The sequence below is a fragment of the Crassostrea angulata genome, chromosome 1 (assembly GCF_025612915.1).
Source record: "Crassostrea angulata isolate pt1a10 chromosome 1, ASM2561291v2, whole genome shotgun sequence".
NCBI classification, from domain to species: Eukaryota; Metazoa; Mollusca; class Bivalvia; order Ostreida; family Ostreidae; genus Magallana; species Magallana angulata.
The window spans coordinates 51821424-51843819 of NC_069111.1; the positions used below are offsets into that span (position 1 = coordinate 51821424).

The following is a 22396-nucleotide window of genomic DNA, read 5'->3' on the forward strand; positions in this document are numbered from 1 at the left end:
TAACAAATATATATAGGAGTAGAGAAGATTTTCTAATAATAAATACATTTTAACTAAATGGCCATATGGGCCCCACCTCAGAGCTAGAACCCCTGACCCAGGGGCCATGAATTACACAGTTTTGGTAGAGGGCTTCATGGACATCATAACCATGCAACCAGTCATCTGTGGAAGTAGAGAAGAAGATTTTTGAAAACATGTTTGGATTTTGTTTTGCATATTTGGCCCCACCTATGATGCCCCGGGGATGGTAGAGCCATGAATTTCACACTTTAGATTCCTCTTTCCGAAGAGATGCCTCACATCAAAAATGGTAACAATTGGACTTGTAGTTTTTAAGAAGGAGATAAAAATGTAAAATGGTTAACGCACGACGGACGTCGCACGAAACACGACGAGGGACGAAAACGGATAGCAATAGGTCACATGAGTTTACTAAGCGACCTAATAAATAAGAAATTGACCAACATATAAATATTTTATAACCAGTACATTAAAAATCGACAAAAGAAATGAACATTTTGATTCTACTGTTTAACATAGCCATGATTAGCTTAGACTTTGCTAAGATTGCTTTATGTTACTGTATAAGACACACTTAAACAGGACTTATGCAGGCCTAAGATTCCGAGTAAGTCCCTCTTATGACCCAACCTAAGTAAAAATCCTAACATGCTTTATGTTACCAGAAAAATAAAATCTATCTACTCAAAAGATGGTCACATCAACAAACTGTCGTTTGTGATTAGACTAATCTGCAATTTGTCATACAGGCAAAACGCTTAATTAAAAAGATCAACAATTAATTTACTTTCTATCTTCAATGGTCTTGCTTTCTTAAAGTAAATTGCCCAAATGAATACTTTGTATTTTTTTTTAGGTTTAAACTATTTTAATAAATGAATTTAAAATGAACATCTTAATATCCTAAACACGAATGAAGCGAATCCACATTTTATTGGATAGAAATTTCAAGTGCTACAAAGGATCTTGCTGTCCAAAAATATGTTAGGAATAAAAAGATTTTTTTTTATCAAACACTTGCTGTCTTTGAACACATACTTAGGAAAGTGCACCAGCTGTCTTAAATGCACAAGTTTTCAAACCGATTCGCGAAGGGAACTGGTTAAAAGTCAAAACATTGAAAGAATTATTTTTAAACATTAAAAAAATCAACATTTGCAAACCGCATTTTTTCTATTAAAAAATGCAATGGCGTAGTAACATCCATTCTATTTTAATTTGAATTATTTTGACTTCAATTGTTTACAAAAAGATGTCAGAAAGGAGAAAATATATCACATATGCACAAAAAATAATTTTAATACTATTTTAACCACATGCAAAGAAAATAGTTCGAAAGACCTGGGGAAGGGGTTGTGAAGAGCTACCATCTCAAGAGCACTCTCTTTAATTTAATGATCGTTTGGGGAGATGGTTAATTAAAAGTAATTGCTTTATTATACTTTTATCTATTTTTTTTAACTTACGTTTGTCAAACTAAATCAACGTGTGCTTTCAAAAGTATAAATCTAGTTAACTATATTTAATATATCAAAGTACCACTAGCGTATTAAGTAGGCCATTGGTCTATTTTTTCCATATAAAAATTAGTACTACAATCATAGATTAAATGGTATACAATAGTTGATTTTTATTCCTATAAGTATATTTTTTTTCATTCTGAGTGAAGGTCATCCTATATAAAAGCAATCGATATGATCTAAGAAATGGTCAACAAATTATAATTTTCTGGCTACGTTATTTGCAACCTGGTTAAGGAATATCCAATGACAGTTGTTCTGTATTTTATCGGCAATAAATGTTTAATTGCATACAACCTATATTTAGATCTGCAGATTTTGGTTAATACAAAAATACCTGGATCAGTAGCGACGGATTCACAAAGATCTCCCGTGAGTCCTTCAGGGCAGTGACAATTACAGGTGTGAAGTACAAAGCCCCCGTTCTGACACTGCTTCAGAGGGGTGGTTCCGTCGGCGCCCAGGCAGGATGCTGAAAAAATTCTGAGAGTTCTGAGATATGATAGGAGTTGACAATATATGTATATCAAAGTTATAAATCGTTTGTATGTTTTAAATCATCAACAAAATTATTCTTAGTTTTCACTAGAAACTTTACTTGTGCAGTCATAGCCATCAGTGATGTCCTTGATATCGTAAAACATCAACCCTGTGGCCGAGTCAGCAAGGAAATCCAGTCTCTGGTCTTTGAACTCAATGGTAGGTTGTCCATTAGTAGAAAAAGACTGAAAGTTCAAATTGTCAGTCTGCTATTATCATTTGTTCAAAAGTATTGATTTGAAGGAATATGAAAATAAAAGAAGACCAATGAGCAACAAATCTCACATGAACTCTTAATATGAATTAAAAATTATCTTTTAAACATTTTCATATGAAGCAAGGTAAAATTGAATATCTTGAGAAATATATCGGTATCAAACTATTTATGTGATCTACCTAATACTCATCCTCTGACCTCATTATTGTCTAACGGGAATAAACAGGTTTAATGGGGCCACACGTTCACCTGAGTGACAATGACTTTATATTGGGGTTCAAAGGATATTGTACCATATGGCCTCTGAGAAGAATAACGAAAGATAAATATTGTTCAGTATTGGAATTTTACACTTTTTTTGTACACATTTGATGTTTGACATTGTACCTTTATGAAATACCATTTTTTCCGAAAATACGAAAATCCTATCCAAGATAAAAAACTAAACTTTTGGTAGGGGTACACTGTTAACTTTCAATTCCCTATATTTTCGTTCTGCTCTTCCTTCCCCCACTTTATAATGCGAGCATATAAGTACATTTCATTCCTCAACTACTTTCTACTTATATGTCTCAATGTGCTCTATACCTCAAATTAAAAACATTCAAACATTTAATTGGTCTTCCCCATTATATACGTCGGCTGTTATTTACTTGGCATAAACACGTGTGACTTTTTAACCTTACTCACTTGATTGATGAATACACTCGAATGAAAAATGTTGTCACTTGATATGTTAAAGAGCTATTATAGTCAATGTATTGACAGGCATTTTACTCTATTTTACTAAGGCCCACCAATTATTTTCATCTTTCTTAAAAAAACAATAAATTGCTACAAACCAGAATGATTTTCCGCTGTAATATATTCTTAAGAATAGAGATAATGCCTTTATCCCCGACACAAAATGTGTCAGAAATATGGAAACTGTTTAATCGTTGTCGTTTTAATTTACTCGTGTCTGAACTATCAAAATTGATATAGAATTTATATAATTCATCGTATAAAGAGGGGCCTTAGAAAGTAGTTACAGCACATTTCTTTTATTTTTTTTTGTAAATGATTAGTATTTAACGTTTAGCGAGACATTTCTAATAAAGAACCAAAATTTAAGCGTCAATCGTAGAATTATAAGCAAGATACAGATCTCACAATTCTGCTAGGTTTGAGTCATATTTTGTTCACACGAGTTAATTACAGTCAGCTTAAGATTTTTAACTTGGTATTTCCTTTCCAGCATTTAAACTGTAAACAAAAGAATGGTCTCAGATATGTGTACAAACATAGAATTGTGAGCAAAGTTTTGTATTTTGCTTATTAATTCGAAGCTTAACATTCAAATATGGTAAGTAAATAGAAATTGTAAACAATTAAACATAAGAAACATGACTCAAATATGGTTAGTAAATAGAAATTGTTTTCATTTAAACAAAAGAAACATGCACTAAAACAAAGAGCACAATTTATTTTTCAAAATGAATCATATATATATACATACATATGTATATATATTTCCGTCAGCGATATTAAACTCTGTTAATTTAAACTGAATAAATTCGAGAAAATGCTGAGCATCTCAACAAAACACATTGCTTTAATCAACCATACGCAAAAGATTATACTGAATTACCAATAGAATGAATTGTATTTTAGTACTTTGTTAAGACATCAGATTTTGTTTATTTTGCGCAGTTTAACAGTCAGCTGTCTGATTTATGCGAAAACTGTTAACGCATTGAAACATTTAACCTCAATTTGCTTTACAAAATCGGCACCAATATATCTTGCTTGTTTCAAAGATACTCTTCGCACGCGAACTGTTGCACAACATTTGTCAGATCATACGTCCAACATGGTTGCTTTAAACAAAGAGCCTCATTTTAGAAGTATGGAATACAGAACCCGAAGTCATAAACTGATTAAAACACGCATTTACTTTATTATCATTTTGTAATTACATGTACTCTTTTTTGAAACAGAATGAGACCATACTTTTTGCAATTAATTCTTTTCTTTCCATAAGGATTATTTATGTTAATATACCTTAGATTTGACTAGTTCTTGAGAAGAAATTTTAAAAATGCACCCCTTTTTCTACAGTTTCGGGTTTTCTCTGCTTTGAATAAAGATCGATCTTTTATTTCTTAAACTTATTTTTGCCTGTCAATAAGGATAATTTGCGCAAAATTTGATTAAAATTGACCAAGCAGTTCCAAAAAAAAATTACGGACAAACAGACAGCCAGACGGCCAGACAGACAGACAAACGGTCAAACGAACGACGGACAAAATTTGGTCAGAATAGCTCACTTGAGCTTTCAGCTCAGGTGAGCTAAAAAGATTTTTCAATTTTTCACAAGAAGAGATGTGCAGATGTACCAACAAAATGGCAACATATGAATCACCCCTGCGAATGTTATTGTCATTTAAATTTTAGACCACGTGGTTTTATTTGACCCTTTCAGTTTCGCAGTAAAAACATGCCTCGTGTTTATAGTCTATTTTATAGAATCTAGGTACTTGTTGTCAAATATATATTCTAGACGTATATTGATTTTAAACTTTATTATCATTAATTGGTGGATAAAATGTGTTCTAGAAATAAATGTGACAATATAAAAAATAGGTTTTTTTTTCTGCTGTTGCAACAAATAACATACGTAGTAGAGATCCCCCCCCTAGAAATTAATTTTCGATCCGCGCCTGACCTAGTAATAACATCAATAGTGAAAGAGACTATACGATTTTATGCAGAATGTTCCTTGAAAATGGCTCGATATACTAAGTTTTTATGCAAAACATTCACCCATTTTTTTTTTTTAAACATAGTATTGCACACCACAAGCATCAAACATGGCTATGATTTTATTTTGCAACCTAATGTTTATATTTTCAACTACTCTACACGTGGTTGAACGATAACTCTGTTCTTAATACCATCGTTAAATTTAAATAACCGATAGATGGTGAAATAAGACATACATCTTAAAAGAATTTGATGTTTTAACGTAAATCAAAGTATGATATTATATAAAAACTGACCAGTACTTACGTATTTTGAGAATATTATCCGAACACTTACACTTCCGCTCGAAATTTCACAGGAACTGAACAAATGTCGGTGAAGTCTCGTGAACTTTCATTCGAGCACCTCTGGATTTATTACATACTTAGCAACGATAAAGAAAACATTCCGAATACATTCGCAGGGGTGTGAATAATTTGTGTAAAACGGTTTTAAAAACGGAATTTCAAAAATGTGTACTCTATTCTGGACCCGACTGTTGCTCAGCTTTTGCTATTTAACAGACTTAATTCAGTTATATCACAACGAACAAGATTGAAAATCTCGATAAAGTGATTTTAGACATCGTTCCCTTTATTTGCAGTTGGAACTTAAAAATAATTAATGTATTCAAATTACAAATCAAGTCTTATCTTAACGTAGTTTTCCTTTGTTTTTCTTCACCGGTGTGTTTTTATTCGTTTTGGTATAATCTAATGGCTAAAGTCACTGAGCACATAACTGACATTAATTAGCTGGTTGTAGAAATGGGAAAGACAAAATTGAGCTTAGTTTTTCACTAGTAATTCTATAACGAGCATATACGGGATGAAACTTTTCCATCCAGTCAACTGAGAGGAGGTTAAAAATAACTTTAATATGTCTGAATAAAATTTGATCATATTATTGCCATTCAATTACCTTCCCAGATCCTTCAGCTATCTTCAGAATGCTATTTAAGTTTTACATCTTGATACTATTTGGAGCATACCACTGATCAACTAACCAACTTACTGTTAAGCTATACGGGAGTACAGTAACGGTACACAAAGTTACTGATAAGCTTTACCAGAGCACGGCAACAGTACACAGACTAACCGTGAAGTCATGCTGGCGCTCGGTAATGGTAAAATAACTAACCTTTTAACTTTGATAAAGCACGTTTTCGGAAAACAAACTTACCAATAACCTATACTGTATTACAATAGCGATAAACAAACTTACCGATAACCTATACTGTATTACAATAGCGATAAACAAATTTACCGATAACCTATACTGTATTATAATAGCGATAAACAAACTTACCGATAACCTATACTGTATTATAATAGCGATAAACAAACTTACCGATAACCTATACTGTATTACAATAGCGATAAACAAACTTACCGATAACCTATACTGTATTACAATAGCGATAAACAAACTTACCGATAACCTATACTGTATTACAATAGCGATAAACAAATTTACCGTTAAGCTATACTGGAGCACGGACTCATAGTCGTATGGGTTTCTGTCAAAGGTCTGCGACTTTGCCATGTTGTAGTTGCCTGTCCCTCCATTAATGTTGCTCCATAACATAGTGACGTAGTTATCACGGTCATTCCGGGATTGTTCGTGCATTTGACCGATAGCATGCGTCATCTCATGGACAGTTGTAGACAGCTTCAAACACACAATATAACGTTATTGGTCATGCACAGGTTGTGAAGTATTGAATGATAAAATTTGCTGTTTATAATCGTCTAATCATGAATGGCTTTTTTTGGTAAACCTTAGAACTGGAACTTACAGTTACACAACCTGGAGCTTGTAAGCTTATCTGTTGTTTGTCTGAAAATACTCTACCAACGTAGGACCAACAGCCACTTAAGAGAAAGAAAAGACTACCGTCATTAATGTCATTTAAAAAGAAGTCTATTTTAAATGCAGTAATACTTCGTAAAAGTCAGATGCGTGTACCTTTCCGAAAAAAACTCGATGTAGCTTGAATAAGACGTTTTGTTGGCTTCGTCCGAGCCGTAAGGGACCCATTTCAAACAGGTGTAGTCGGAAAATTGTTTAATGGCTTTATCTATGACGTCAACATAACTCGGAGTATTCGCTGGAATTAAAAAATAGACAAAAACCTCTAAATAATACATACTTCTTTAGCTCCTTTAAAGGGACTTGGGCACGATTTTAGATCAAAATTTAATTTTTTTTTATATACTTGCACATGTTGAATGATTGACCAAAATTTAAATGTTAGTATTTAAGTAATAGTTAAGGAGATACAGAGGTAAAAAATCATTGTTACGTAAACAGAGCCTGAGTCTTAAAATTTGTTTACAAATAATGTAAAAGTATGGAATTACAGTTTCTTTGACATAAAACCTCGTGGGAAACAAGGCAAACCTATTCAATGTGTTTATAAAATATTTTATCAATAGAAGAAGCAACATTTGATTGAAACTTATACCAATAAAACACATATGTAAACAATAACAAGACTCAAGCTTTGATTACAAAACAAAGAATTCCAAATTCTGTATCTTGCTTATATCGGACTTTGAAATTTTGACAAAGCATTAAACATATCTATATTATTCATTCTAAACATTAAAAATGGAAAAATAAAATTCAAACTTTTGGGCTCAAATCGTGTCAAAGTCCCTTTAAGGACTACCAACACTCTGATATGAATTTCCCATATATGTTTTTTAAAGGACTACATACAATTTTGACTTCTATGGCCCGCTTTAATGAACACCATAAATTAACTGTAATGTTTTTGCTTTGTACAGATAAACATCTGAAGTTTATTCATAATTTTTTCAAATGCCCACAATTTCGAAATATGACATCTTAAAGTTAACCCTACCCGGCATTTTCGCATTTTTTGCGTAAAACAGATTTCAATCAGGTTTCTTTTCAAAAACTTGGAGCAATTGCTTAAACATACAACTTTTTCATCAATGATGCATCTTTCTAAGACTAAAAAGCGACAAAACATTGCTCTTGTTAAAAGCGTCCCATTAAAAACAGTTTTTAAAAATTGTCAATTTTTGAATGATTGTGATTGAATTACCAAAAAAAGTTCAACTCTTGACCTTATATATATCTAGTGAGTGCATATCAATTCCAACGAGTAAGTTAAAAACATAATTATGGTATATCAACTATTCATAAAAAAAAAATAATTTTACGTAACTGATGCACTTTTAATAATTGCAAATTCCGGGTGCAATTTTAATCCCATATCAAAAATATATGTATATAGTCCTTTACAGATTGATTTCTCATTAATATCAAATGAAATATTTGAACGGATGAAACGCTTGCTTTTTTCTCAGAGATATAGAGAATACTTAAACGTAATGTATAATACAAATAAAAAAAATTATGCAACACAAATGAAATTTATAAAATAGGAATGGAATGGATAGAATACAGATAAAATTATACAGTGCCAATGGACAATTATACAATTGAAATGAAAGTTATGAAATACACACAAAATATTATAAATTACAAAAAACCCTACAGTACAAATTGAAAATATCGAATATTGCTACGTTTTGACATTCCATAAAAGAAGCACTGCTTCATTTTTTTTTAAAAATGAATTCAATGTTAAACATTTCTATAGGTCTACATTATTTCTTTATATTTCCATGGTTAAGGAGGCATGATGGTCGTGGCCATTTTTTAGCTACATATATCTCCTTTATATGAAGAGCTCTGTCTATAGATATATAAAATCATTATAACTCTAAAGCTTAAATAATTATTTATTTTCTTGTGTTACTAAATAATAACTTCTGGTCCAAAATATCGGATTTAAAAGTTTAAGGCAGATCTGACCATCCACCCTCCTTAAATCATATTTCAGGGGTATAAAATGACATGTGCTAATGTATTTTCAATTTTGTATTTCTATATTCTGGTGTCGTGACATATGCCTTTTCAAATTACTTTTCTTTACATTTGACATTAATATTTCTATCAACAACAGTGACCTATACGTAACTTTAATTACAAAAGAGTTCTTAATTACCTAAGCGCACAAATCTTGATAAATTAGAATTCATTATACCGGTATTGATGGATTTATTTCTTCGGAAATCATCTATCTTATAAAAGGTTCAAACACCCCTAACATGGGAGACTTTTACTAGAACGAAATCATGTAACAAGTGTGTGTTAAGTTAAACATACCACTTGGTTATCTTTATCTTTTTGTGATGTCATATATGTATTTGTTTAACATTTAGAACTTTATTTTTGGCTAAAAGACTATATTTTCACAATTGGAATTAACAATTCACAATCCAGTACTTCTACTTAAACCCGTCTTACCCAGGCTGCTGTCAATGGTGTAAGGGATGATTAAATCCGACCAGAGTGGCGCAGTCTGCAGGAAATTCCTCTTTCTTCCATCACCCTTTGATATTAAAAAAAAATAATACGAATAAAGATATAAATAGATACAGCACGAAACAAGATACACCTGAATTATCCAATCTGTAACAAAATATACAAATTATAAATTTAATGCATTTGGATGCGGTTTAAAAGAGAATTTCATAAATATTTTAGACACTTTGAAAAAGAATTGAAGTATAGTATTTTTCTATAGCTTTAAGTTAATCTGCACAGAATCGCATATGCAACGTACATGTGATGTTTAAAATTCAAATTTATGTCACTTATTTTTGAATTTTGAATTTTGAAATTAAATCCCATACCCTAATCAAGCTGATTAAAGATTTAAACTTAGCCCAAAAATATTAGTAAATGGTATTTTTCTTTTAGCTATCAAAGAATTAATTGGCATTACCTGGTTATCTTATTTGCTGAGTTATTAACATATAATAGTATAAAATACATCCAAAACATCCTTTGCTTGAAATTGACATCTGCTGATCATTTTGGTAACTGACATTGATTATTGACTAGCAATCTAATTGGCTGATTATTTTATGTTAAACTTTTATATCTTATATTAAGACGAAGTGCTTACTTAGCAGATTCATTGAATTAACCTTAATAACTGATTCGTTTGGTCGATTTATGAAAATGTCAGCAGTTTGTGGTGTTTTCAGTTGATATTTACAAATTCATTGACTGCCTGACAATCTGAGTTACGCACTGACGTCACTTTCATTTTGCTTTGTAGTCTTCCTGAAATACATGTACACCCTTACTCACTATTTTATTTACATTGCATTAGAAACTAATTTACTGCACTAATATGATTCATTAATGCAACCTCATTAACTATTCAATATTTACTTCTACATTTCTTTTTTTATTTTAATTTTTATCAATAGAGAATTATAACGCAAAGCATCTGATTAAATTTTTACTTTGGGGTTCGAATGGCAGATTGAATCTGCAGATCATTTGAAGTATTTTTATTCATACATCATATCATTGGTTGAGTTTTAAAAAAATAGTCATCATGAATAGTTGACTGACATTTGCAGTGACCTTTTGCAAACTATCTGATTGGTTACCCTCTGACTGGTCAGTTAACTGACACCGACTTACCGTCTGTTCCATCCCCTCACTTTGTGTTTGAGTGAAGCGATGACCATCGTGGGTGTCACCATATACCTTTCCTTTTTTTGCAGCAATCTGATCGATACCTATCGGCTAAAAAATAAATAAATCGATAGTCATTAAATTACATACATGAAAGATATTGAATTCTAAAAATTACTCAGTTTGATCGATTTTTCATGAACACAAAATGATATATATTATCTATATTAAGTTTTTGAGAACTAAAAGGATAACGTGTCTAATATTCATAATATTTATTCGTTAATTTGTGATGAAATTGAATACATGTTATTGATCTGATGGTATGAATTTATCTGCAAGAAAAGGAATTAAAAAACCAACATGCGGTAAAAATGTTAGTGAGTAAAGAATAATATATAAATGTTTATGATAAATAGCAATGTAAGCTTGTAATTACGTATAGGAAACGACAAAACTCTTAATTATTGCAGCCTAAAGGCTAAATGGTCATTGCAAATTTTACACTGTATTTATATCCCCGGAAAGTAGAGCTACTCAAGCTAAGTTTATACAATTTATGGTATTTGATTTGTTTTATTTTTCTTTACTAAATAAAATTTAAAAGCTTAACAAATCAAAATGACTCCCTTTCTACCTGTTGAGCCATGAAATGAATTACCTGTTACTAGTATTAATGATATTGATTATTATATGTGTATATTTTTTCATTTTTTCATTCCTAATTTTAATTCAGATGAAGGAAATTGTAAGATGATAATGAACCGTATCTTTTCAACTTTGCAATAAATATATGTAAGTTATAACTGCCCGAAGCGCCAAATATTTCCTTAATCTATGTCAGATCTTCAAATGTTCTCGTTTGCGTGTTGATAGCGTCGTGCTGGTTACCTCTTTTCTCACATAGTCGTTGGAACCAGGAGGGGGGGAACTAAGGAGTGGGGAGTAACAAAATTAGACCTAACAATCAAGCACATAGCATCAGGGAGGGGCTATCCCCCTCCCCACTTTTTCTCGCAGCAAACATATTTCATCTGAAATTTACCTATAAAAATTTGAAGTATCAAGAAGCTGCCGACCCCCGCCTCTACTTTCTCGGTAGAATGTAAGGAATTGAAATGAAAATAAGGAAATATTAAGAGTGATATTGAAAATTGGAGTTATTTGGAGTTATACACAAACTACGACACCCCCCCCCCCCCTCCGATTAGGAATTTCTATTAATTTCATGATTTTGGTAATTACGTTTTTTTTTGTTTTTGTTTTTGCTTGTCAAGATTTCTGATGATTAGTTTAGCCCCCTCCCCCACTTTCAATCTGCTTCCGATGCCACTGTCTTAAACTGGCGAACAAAGTTATGTTACATTTAGGAAATTCACTCAAGCCAATATTATTAATTTAAAGCTAATGATTTCAAAAGCTTCTCATTACATTCCAATTTTTCATTCAAGTCATTTTAATTTTGACTTAAAAATTAATAATTTAGTAGTTATTTTTTTGTTTGTTTTTTTTTAAATAAGCGCAAAAGTACAACCAAGACTTTTTGTGAACAAATTTAAAGTAAAAGTTGTAAACTTTTTAATATAAGGATCAAAATATTACTCTGAATTTAAATTAATTTCTAATACACTGATTGGCAATTCCATTTCGTCCAAAATGTTAAATAGCGTCTATTCACAAACTGACACTCATTATTTGGAATACAATTGGGTTTACCGATGAAATAAGGCTAAATAAGCGTGTCTATGTGGTACATTCATAACCACATCGTGGGTACTCACGTGTTGGTTGTGTCTGGAACCCTCATTAACAAACATGCTCTCCAGTAGATTGACCACGTCAGAGTTGGGATCAACATTACCCTTCAATAAAAATATAGTTTATTTGCTACTTCAGTAGGGTAAAAAACCAACGATTCATTGTATGATGATACACACAACCTTCCATCATTTGAGTAAATAAAGGCATCACACTTATGTTACATGTACATCTAAATAATGTAAATGTCAAAAGAGAATGATAGTAGTTTTCAAAATCAAAAAAAAAAAAAAAAAAAAAAAAGAAAGCTAAAAAAATACGCAAGTATAAAATTGTTCCTTTAATAAAAAAAGGTTTCTTAATAAAAACAATGGTATCAAATAGATGCTTTATATTAATCTTCATTTTGAATTTCGCGTCCCTTACCGTCAGTGCTTCCTGAATGAGTTTTTCCCCGCCAGTAGCTACATGATTATCAGCTTCAATTGTTTCAGTGCTGCGTAGTCTTTCTTCATATCGCTCTAACGCACGCTCTATGAAATCAAGATCAATTTCTTTCTCTTCTTCAGTTGTTTCAAATTCAGTTGCCCTCTGGAAAACAAGGGTATAATATAAAACATATTGAAGTCTATAAATATGTTTTAAACCTATCTAGATAGCGGTTAAAAGATAATGACAAAACTAGACTCTTGTTGCTGCTATAGCGACAAAAAGGTCTTCCATTCCTCATGCATTAGTCTGAAAAAAAAATTACATTCCTCTTGGATGGATGTAATGGATATGATATACAAGTAAATACTGTGAAGGAATTTTCCAGTAATTATTTCTATGTAAAACAAAACAAAAAGCCAACAATCAATTTTTGAGTACGTCCTGTAACGACCGGAAGTTACGCCACATAAAACAAACTAGTGTAAAAACATGTACACTCATAGGTTTATCATCAACCAATTTTCGTTGATCAAGTCTTTGCTATTTTTAAGATATCTTGGAGACAAGGTCTTTTTGTTATGGGACAGGAAACAGACAAATAGAAGTACTCATTAAAATAAATATTCAAAGTGAAATGATTCGGTGTATACTGTCACTTTAATTTCATGAAAAATTATATATTGTAAGATACCGATTTACCATTTGTATGCTTTTGGGAAACTCGCTAATCATATTTTGATTAAACGTTTAACAAGATTCTCAAATTTAGAACATGTATTATCTTTACCATGGCAAAGAACAAGTCACAGATAAAGTAAATCTACGAATCAGAAAACATTGGATCGGACAACACATAAGTTGAGTTTACTACATTGGATCGGACAACACATAAGGTGAGTTTACTACATTGGATCGGACAACACATAAGGTGAGTTTACCACATTGGATCGGACAACACATAAGGTGAGTTTACCACATTGGATCGGACAACACATAAGGTGAGTTTACTACATTGGATCGGACAACACATTAGGTGAATTTACCACATTTGATCGGACAACACATAAGGTGAGTTTACCACATTAGATCGGACAACACATAAGGTGAGTTTACCAATCATTAAACGTGGCCTCAAATAGACGGATTGAACACCATCATGTACACGGAATGGCTTTGTATGAAGTTGTGACACATTGAATTCCTTTAGTACGTGAGTCTAAATCTAATTGATTATTATTCAGAAATTTGATAAAATTCATAATTGCATTTAAATTCTGCTTTCCTATAACTTTTTGTATTACGCTAATATATGGAACGCCATGGCTGCCTGAAGGTAAATTTTATATTATATGAATGGGTATATCTTTTATATGCAATAGTAATATCATTTTATGCAGTTGTTACATCATTATATGCAGTGCTAACATCAATATATACTGTAATTTCACCACTATTCATCACTAATCTTTATATGAAGTGGTAACATCATTACGTTATGTAGTAGGATCATAATGTGCAGTGGTTCATTCATTGTATGCTATGAATAAATCTTTATATAATATGATTAACTCATTTCATACAGAGCTAAACTCATAATGAACTAGTGTTCAATCTTTATGTTATGTGGTACACTCTTCATGTACAGTTGCAAAATCCTTTTATGCAGTGCAACATCCATTCATGACATTAGGTGATAAGTTCATTATATGTAGTACTAACATCATGTTAAGGCGTGTTAAAATCATTATGTTCATTTGTATGGTGGTAAAACCTTTATGTATTGTGGTGAAAGCTTTACACGCAATTGTAGATCCTTTATCTGAGGTGACAATTTTATTTTGTTATACTTTCATGTTAAATACCGAAATCTGATTGGTTTAGACGCAGTTAATAATGTTTACTATTACCCTCAGCGTTAGCAACGCACTTGGCAACGGGTAACATTAAAAAATGTTACATGCGCGAAAATTATGCGCGTACGGTTCGCTGTAGAATTCACGTTATTCCTATATAAAAGCAGTAAAATTTTCTTAAAATTTTTAAAAAAGACATTCAGTATAACAAAATAAATAGTGCCTGTTTGGGAGGATAACAGTTGAAATTGACACCCCTCGAAAACCATTGTCAACCGACGCGAATCGGAGGTTGACAATAGTTTTCTCGGGGTGTCAATTTCAACTGTTACCCTCCCAAACAGGCACTATTTATATAATATGCCGTTATTGAGGCATTATATGATGTGGTCAGTTCTTTACATGACATCATTTCATTATATGGAGTGGTAACTTCTTTATACGCAGTCGTAACTCTTTATGATGAGGTTGTAAACTGGTTCTCGCTGAAAAGTTTTAATGGGGAAGTGAAAGAGAGAGAGAGAGAGAGAGTGAGTGAGTTTCTCTGATTTGAACATATTTTATTGTATACATATATATAAAGATACATACACAAATGGTTCGGACACAAGTTCTGACAACTTACTAGGTCTTTGAGTTTCTCTGTTCTTGATCGATGTGTGGTAATGTGTTAATAACCTCGGAGTATTTTTTTCGAAGTTTAATTTATTTAAAAATATGCCTCTTTGAAACAAAAAATCGGATATGCCATGTCACATTTTTCAGTGTAACCATTTTACAATTTTCTTAATGCATTGGGGTCTAGGACAGGGGTGGCGGGGGGGGGGGGTCGCGGGGAGGATCCCACCCCAGGAAAATTTAAATTTCTTAAATTTCCATAAAATTACCCACCTCCCCCACCCCTTCGGAAAACTTCAGTATTCATCGGACCCCCCCCCCCCCCCCGCCCGAAAAAATTTCTGGATCCACGTATAAAATGGTCTTATAAGAATGATAAGAAGATATCTGCAACAGGTTTATGGAAAATAGCACAGGAACTGCAACACCTTCTTTGTAGGATTTAAAAAACAGAAATACATGTCTGGTGAGCTTAAATTTTATACAGTGGATAAAAAACCCATCTAAAGAGGTTAAGACCAACCTATTTCTTTATTATTTCTTAAAAATCAAATTAATTAAAAAAAACCAATGAAAACGAATTCTTATTAATGTCTGTGAATGAAAATCTGTCTATTTCTTTTGTGTTAGAGGCATTGAGCAGCGGGTAGTAGCACCTACCTGTTACATTGAAACAAAGGTCTTTCGACTTTGATTTTAAAACGCTTGCTTCATTTTTTGCTTGTAATTGCTTTTACTCTTAAATTAAAAGCATACTCAACTAATAAAACATTCGATCTTTCACACAAAATGTGTTCAATGATTGATATTATGATATCGATGTTTAAAAGATAAACTCTCTCTCTCTCTCTCTCTCTCTCTTTCTCGTTCGTGAATTCAGAACAAACGACAAGTTGACCAGGAAATGTGCATCATAACAATGGTCACAATGAACGCGGCATCTTTTTAAAAACAAAACTGGACCTCTTCCCCATTAAAACGTTTAAGTGAGAACCAATTTACAACCTCATCATAAAGAGTTACGACTGCATATAAAGAAGTTACCAATCCAGTTAATGTAATGGTCCCATCATGTAAAGAACTGACCTCATAATATATGTATATGATTTTCTGGAATGCCAGCGCAAGGAGTATTATTTAGTGTCAAAAACATATGGAAATCTTAAATGAATTAGCCTTATAATACATGTATAATGTATAGACTAGTTCGAATATTTGAGTTTCATTAAAGAGCGCATCTTTACGTACGACTTGAGTAAAGCCAAAATTTTACGTCCACTCATAGGTAGGCCTAAGTTCGGACGTAAACATAAGTAAGCCTATATATTATGAAACGACAATTGTATTTTATCACTAATGTGATTTAAGTTACAAGTATTGTCACATTCAGATACTGAGAAAGAACGGTTTATACTTTTAATTCTGAAATTTGATTGCCATGGGAGTTTCTCTGGAATTAATTAATGTGCACACGGAGGTTTCTATCGAATAAATGTGCACGAGAGAGAGAGAGAGAGAGAGAGAGAGAGAGAGAGAGAGAGAGATAATAATTTATATAAAAAAAAATTGCCCTTATTTTAGATTATATGTGTAGCATTTTATAAACTTACCCTATATTTTTTCACGTTTTGAGGTCGTTAAAATGAAATGAAATGGTAAAGATTTCATTTTAACGACCTCAAAACGTGAAAAATCAATGTTTTTGATCAACTTTTTAAGAAAGGGAACTAGTTTCAAAACTAGAACATGCATATTATTCTCTCAATTTTGATATGAGTAACGTTAACTTTGCATATCTAAATAAATCAATTTTACTTTAAGGAAAATATTTCTCTATTTGAAACTCTCTTACCTTCAACACGTGTGATACATGTCTTTTTCTCAATTCATTCAGGGCGATTCTGGCTTCTCTTTTTCCGATAACTAAATGTAAACAAAATCAATAATCTAAATTGAAAAAAAATCAGATGCCATCTTTTAAGAGCGACGCATTGACCTTAACCTCTGGTTTGTAAACCAATTCAAGACGTGAACCTTAGCTGAATACCGTATAATTATCCGGTTTTTTTCGCGTGTCACTAAAGCATTGCATCATTATTTTTTGAAAGATGTGGTCTCATAACTGCAACGGTGTGTGCATACAAATTGAATAACGCGCGCGCGCGCGTTATTCAATTTGTATGCACACACCGTTGCAGTTATGAGACCACATCTTTCAAAAAATAATGATTCAATGCTTATATTTACGTTTTTAACATTTGTTCTCTTTCCGCAAATATGATTTATTTAAAAAAATCTCGGCCTTATTCAACGAGTAATGCGCATTTAACGGAAGAGCCATCGGAACAGCCGAATTGTGCTGACAAAAAAGTGCCCAGCGTTTTAAATTCTAATAACTCAAGTTTATTTTCCGATTTGTAATTTGATGAATTTATTTTTGGTATACTAAGAAATTAATCGATTGAATTCATTTCAATCTTTAAAAAATATTTACATCCATGAAATATTAATCAGCCCAAGTATAATATCAGGTCATGATCCGGTTTGAAGTCTGGAGGAGAGTCAGTCATGTTCTGAAGGAAGACTGAATGTCTTCATACGCGCCAGATTTGGTGATTGGGTCTTCTGTGTTATGCGTAATTATCACTCAAATCTATCAATGCAATTTAATAGGAGGAAAGAAAGTGAATGTAAATATAAAATAAGATCATCGCGAAAATTACCGGATATAATGTATTGAAAACACTTCCGGTTTGGTTGAATTTTACTCATTTGATTGATTGCTGATATCGATGGAAATGACCTTACATTTATGGAAGATAAAAATGATATCAAAATAATGTCTCCTTCGGATTGCTTGATATTCAAAACAATGTCGAAGAAAAAATTAGCAGCAAATTTTAAGTGTGTACAATGTGTCGTAGAAACAATGCAGACTCCAACAGCTCTGGCTAATTTCTCGATGATCATTTTGCCCATTTAAGTGTTTCTCATCTTTAACTTTTCATTTTCATTAAAGGCTAGTCTATTATCGATCACAAAAATGCGGATCATTTTAAGCATGTTTCGTCAATGATTATAGATTTTAATCGTTGTTGTCTATTCTATCTGGGCCATTGATGTAAAGACACATCAGCAACGACTTGTTGAAAATTTAAATTATTATTATTTGTTATTTTCGAATTTATTTATTCTTTTTATTAGGATGAACAGTTAGAAGCTTTGTTGAGTGTATAGATGATTATAATAATCATAAATGTTTGTATTAGGTCATTTTTTTTCGCAAAGAAGGAATGAATTAAATCAGAAATATGTCATTAAAGGATAGATTGATGAAGAAAAGGAGGAATGTCCCGGGATGGAGGATGGAAGGGAGTTTTGGTCCGCAAGCTCAAGTGCTGTCGCTATACTCGCATCATCTAGTTAATTAATTGTATAATGGTTCAGTATTTGTTTTTGTCAAATACACAAGTTATATTGGCTTTTGAAATCATTAGTACCTCAAACTTGATAAGTCTTGCGAATTGGTTTCATCGATATGATTTTTCAGTTTTTGTTTTAAATGCCTGAAGAATGGAGAAAAAAAAGGAAAACGGCTGTAGGGCCAACCTACACAAACAGGCGCAGGTTTGGGGGGGGGGGGGGGGTAATGTCACGGGTCATAGCTGTCACAACAGCCGTAGTGTCCCGGGGAAATCGACAAAAGTCGATCAGACAGGGGTCATCTAAAGTCGGCCTTCTGGATATACATGTAAGTATCAAGATATGTAGATACATAAATTGAGATCTTTTAAGATTACTAGAATGACCTATCGGGGCGTTAATATGTAATAACATGCTTTGACAGTTAACATCACAAAAGTACCAACATGTGTGTAAATATTGGTTCACGGTCAGGGAATCTGCTCAGTGGTAATTGATGAACTTTCAGTAATATATAAAGGTTATCTAAAATCGGCCTTCTGGACATAAATATTAAAATCTTTAGATTAATAAATTTAGGTTTTTTGTAAGATTACTAGAGTTTAAAACTACCAGAGTCTAGATATTTACATGTACTTGCTTAATTTATATGATTTGATAGGTACAACACAATGACAGGTAATAAAATATTAGTTTACGGTCAATGAATTGGTGAAAATCATCCACTGCACATTCGGTTAAACAGTCAACAGTAACATTAACCTAAAAATAATCATTAAACCAAAAAAGACAACAGACAAAAAATAATTATTTTTTAATCTTTAATTATTTTTTGTCTGTGGAAAAATTGAACATGCAGAAACTCATGTTTAGACGCTTTTAGTTTTAAATCTTAAATTTAATGTGTGTATAATAATATGGAATAATGAATGTTCTGGTTAATGAATTTGTATTTTTTTGGTTGCCTTTTCCTCCATTCCTCTAAATGCTCGACATTTTTTTGTAAACAGACGTCTCAAATATAAAACCTTAATTGGGCTTTAAAGAAACACTACAGCTCAGTTTGCGCAAATAACATGACAGTTTTCCCGTGACTTTAATGATTTTTCTTGCAAAGTTAAAAGTATGAACTTTAAAGAAATACGCTTGTTAAATCTAAAAATTCTCATTTTATTACTAAAATTACTAATTGCTATTTTAGCCATTCATTCAACACCGTATGTGCATCGATTGCAAACATTTCAACGTGACTTTCAGCAAGCGCATGGGCATGGAGACCACGCATTTCGACGGATTTGGCTTGAAATGACCCAGATATGTATCTTGTAAGAGATAACAAAAAAATAAATCGCTCTGTGTCATCAATATATCACCATGTAAAATGTATATTTTACATGTTACGAACATTTCTATAGTTTAGCTTGTTGGTAAATTAACGTTATTTACTCGTTTTAATTATCGTGAAATTCCTCCTGACTGTGATGTGATAGAATGTAAATTAATGTTTATCAAACGTCTTAACTGTAACAAAGAAATAGGACATCAAAGTAATCAAGTGTAGCTTTGGGAAAGATACTTATTAGAAAGGCAGGATTGAAGGACAATGGTTTCAGCTAAGAAGTGTGTTTGACACTAATAGAGTTAATGCAATTACATAACAATTAGCGGGTTAACGCAGGTGAATAAATGGGTGTTTACCTGGACGATGGTCAGTTAGGATCAAGAGATATATTCTCTGATTGGGTGATTTATACATGTCAATTATTTAGAGGGTCACAACAGTAAAATAATATTATATGTTTTAGAGATGATTGTAAGATAGTTGAAGAGAGTAGAGAATCAGAGTTGATAGAGGTTAAGAGTCGAGATACAAGTCGTCCGTCTAACCCGTTACGTTTTCCCTCACTGTCATATGTAGGTTAAAATTAAGTTAGAATTATTAATAAGCGAGTTCCCCCTTTTTAATGTGTACGGGGTGGAGAATAACTGTTTGTATAATTGTGTTATTAACTGGAATAAATGTGGAAAATACAGCGAGTGTTGAGCTAATTCCCTAGTAATCGTCCGGTACGGAAAATACCCAGTACGGTACAAACCCGGCGGTTATAAATACATCTTATCATTATAAGAGTATTTTAACATCGAGATCCGCCGATCATTTTCATTTCCCTTCTTAGACAGGTGCCTCCTTTAAAGTAACGCTCTGAAATCGTACCAAGTATAGAAATTTCTTAACATTAAGAATTCATACGCTTTATTTGTTATGTGCATCATTATGTGCAACTAATCGGATGTCATTGAAAATCACGTGATGTAAATAAAACAACAAAGTTTGAGTCGATATAATATAAAATTCAGAACATGCACAACTTTTATTCTTTTATTGAACAGTGTTTAAAAAGAGGAAATAACCAGGAGAGGAACACTAGCGGTAGTGTCTCTTTAAACATTAAATTGTATTTTAACATTTTATAATTTTGTTTCTACTACAAAATAATCTTTTTAAAATCAATCCGATAATCTTATAAAACTTACACACCCCTTTTATCGATTAGTCGAAACGTACAGCGGCATAAGAAAATTCACAGATTGCACGAAAATATCATCATGATGCTAATATCAGACTCAGATTCCCCATGGAGACGATTTGGCTGCTTCTTTTAGCTAACGTACTGATGTACAATAACAATAATAAATTTGATTTTACTACCTTTTTACAACCAATTTATTAATTTGTTAAAAGAAAGATATAGATATAAACAAACAAAATGCTTTCTTTGATGTTTAATGCGGGTTGTGAAGGTAGCGATCATTGCTATGGTTTTTGTTGTAGTTGTGTTTTGATAATGTTTAAACTGACCATAGCTGAAAATGAATCTTTACTTAATCAAATTATTTATGAAAATGTTGATGTTAAGAAAATCAATTTTAAAATGTTCTTTACGATTAAACATTATTAAAAAATTATCTACCTCTCTGATTGTCTTCGTCCCGATTTTGGTCTGCAATACCATGAGCAACCAGCAACACTAGTACCACGACAGCTGACGTCATGATACTCATTCTACCCAGGAATAGTGAAAAATAAATAAGAACGGCCTTTATATAAACCCGCCTGGTTAAGATTTTTTGATAACTTTTACTTATGTTGAAATATTTGTTCTACATTCTAAAGCGTGGGCATCAAGATGGATAGAGATAAAGGGTACAACCAATGATAACATCTATGCCCCAGTCTAAATCACCAATCGTTGAAGAAACAACAAATATAAATATGTTCATATACGTGTATAATGTTAAAATATGACGATCTTTTGCAAAACCGTATACAGCTGTATTTTTGTGATCGGCTTCGGTCGATCACAGTTGTCTCCGTATGAGGTATTCGGCAAAGGATGACTGCTCTTTGCGCCGGGTTTTGGACCCTATTTGGTCACTTCTGTTGCGTTTATTTCTTAACCTAATTCGTTAAATTTTGTTAATTTTTTTTAAAGAGTCTAGTCAATTTCCAACATCAATTGATATTTTAGACTGTGATACAATAAGCCCATTCTATGTTTTTCTTCTTACAATTTTTGAAAAAAAGAAGAATTTTCGCTATCTGCCCTTGATCAAACATAAGATTGATATTATTATGCATGAAAGGTGGAGCAGACATTATCAGAATGGTACTAAAATTAGACTAGCATGAA

General features: G+C 32.2%; 1 protein-coding gene across 3 annotated transcripts in view; it reads right to left on the minus strand.

The window, feature by feature from the left end:
* LOC128185861 (MAM and LDL-receptor class A domain-containing protein 1-like) overlaps positions 1-21810 on the minus strand; it is a 54921-nt gene extending 33111 nt beyond the window's left edge. For all 3 annotated transcript variants that reach the window (XM_052855553.1, XM_052855546.1, XM_052855539.1), the window contains exons 1-11: positions 21677-21810; positions 17134-17204; positions 12805-12969; positions 12402-12482; positions 10627-10731; positions 9433-9517; positions 7054-7195; positions 6884-6959; positions 6562-6756; positions 2143-2269; positions 1882-2016 (exon numbers count right to left, since the gene is read on the minus strand). In XM_052855553.1, the coding sequence (XP_052711513.1) occupies positions 1882-2016; positions 2143-2269; positions 6562-6756; positions 6884-6959; positions 7054-7195; positions 9433-9517; positions 10627-10731; positions 12402-12482; positions 12805-12969; positions 17134-17204; positions 21677-21767 (1273 nt within the window). In that variant the 5' untranslated portion in view covers positions 21768-21810. The remainder of the gene's footprint in view (positions 1-1881; positions 2017-2142; positions 2270-6561; positions 6757-6883; positions 6960-7053; positions 7196-9432; positions 9518-10626; positions 10732-12401; positions 12483-12804; positions 12970-17133; positions 17205-21676) is intronic.
* Between the last annotated feature and the right edge of the window lie 586 nt (positions 21811-22396).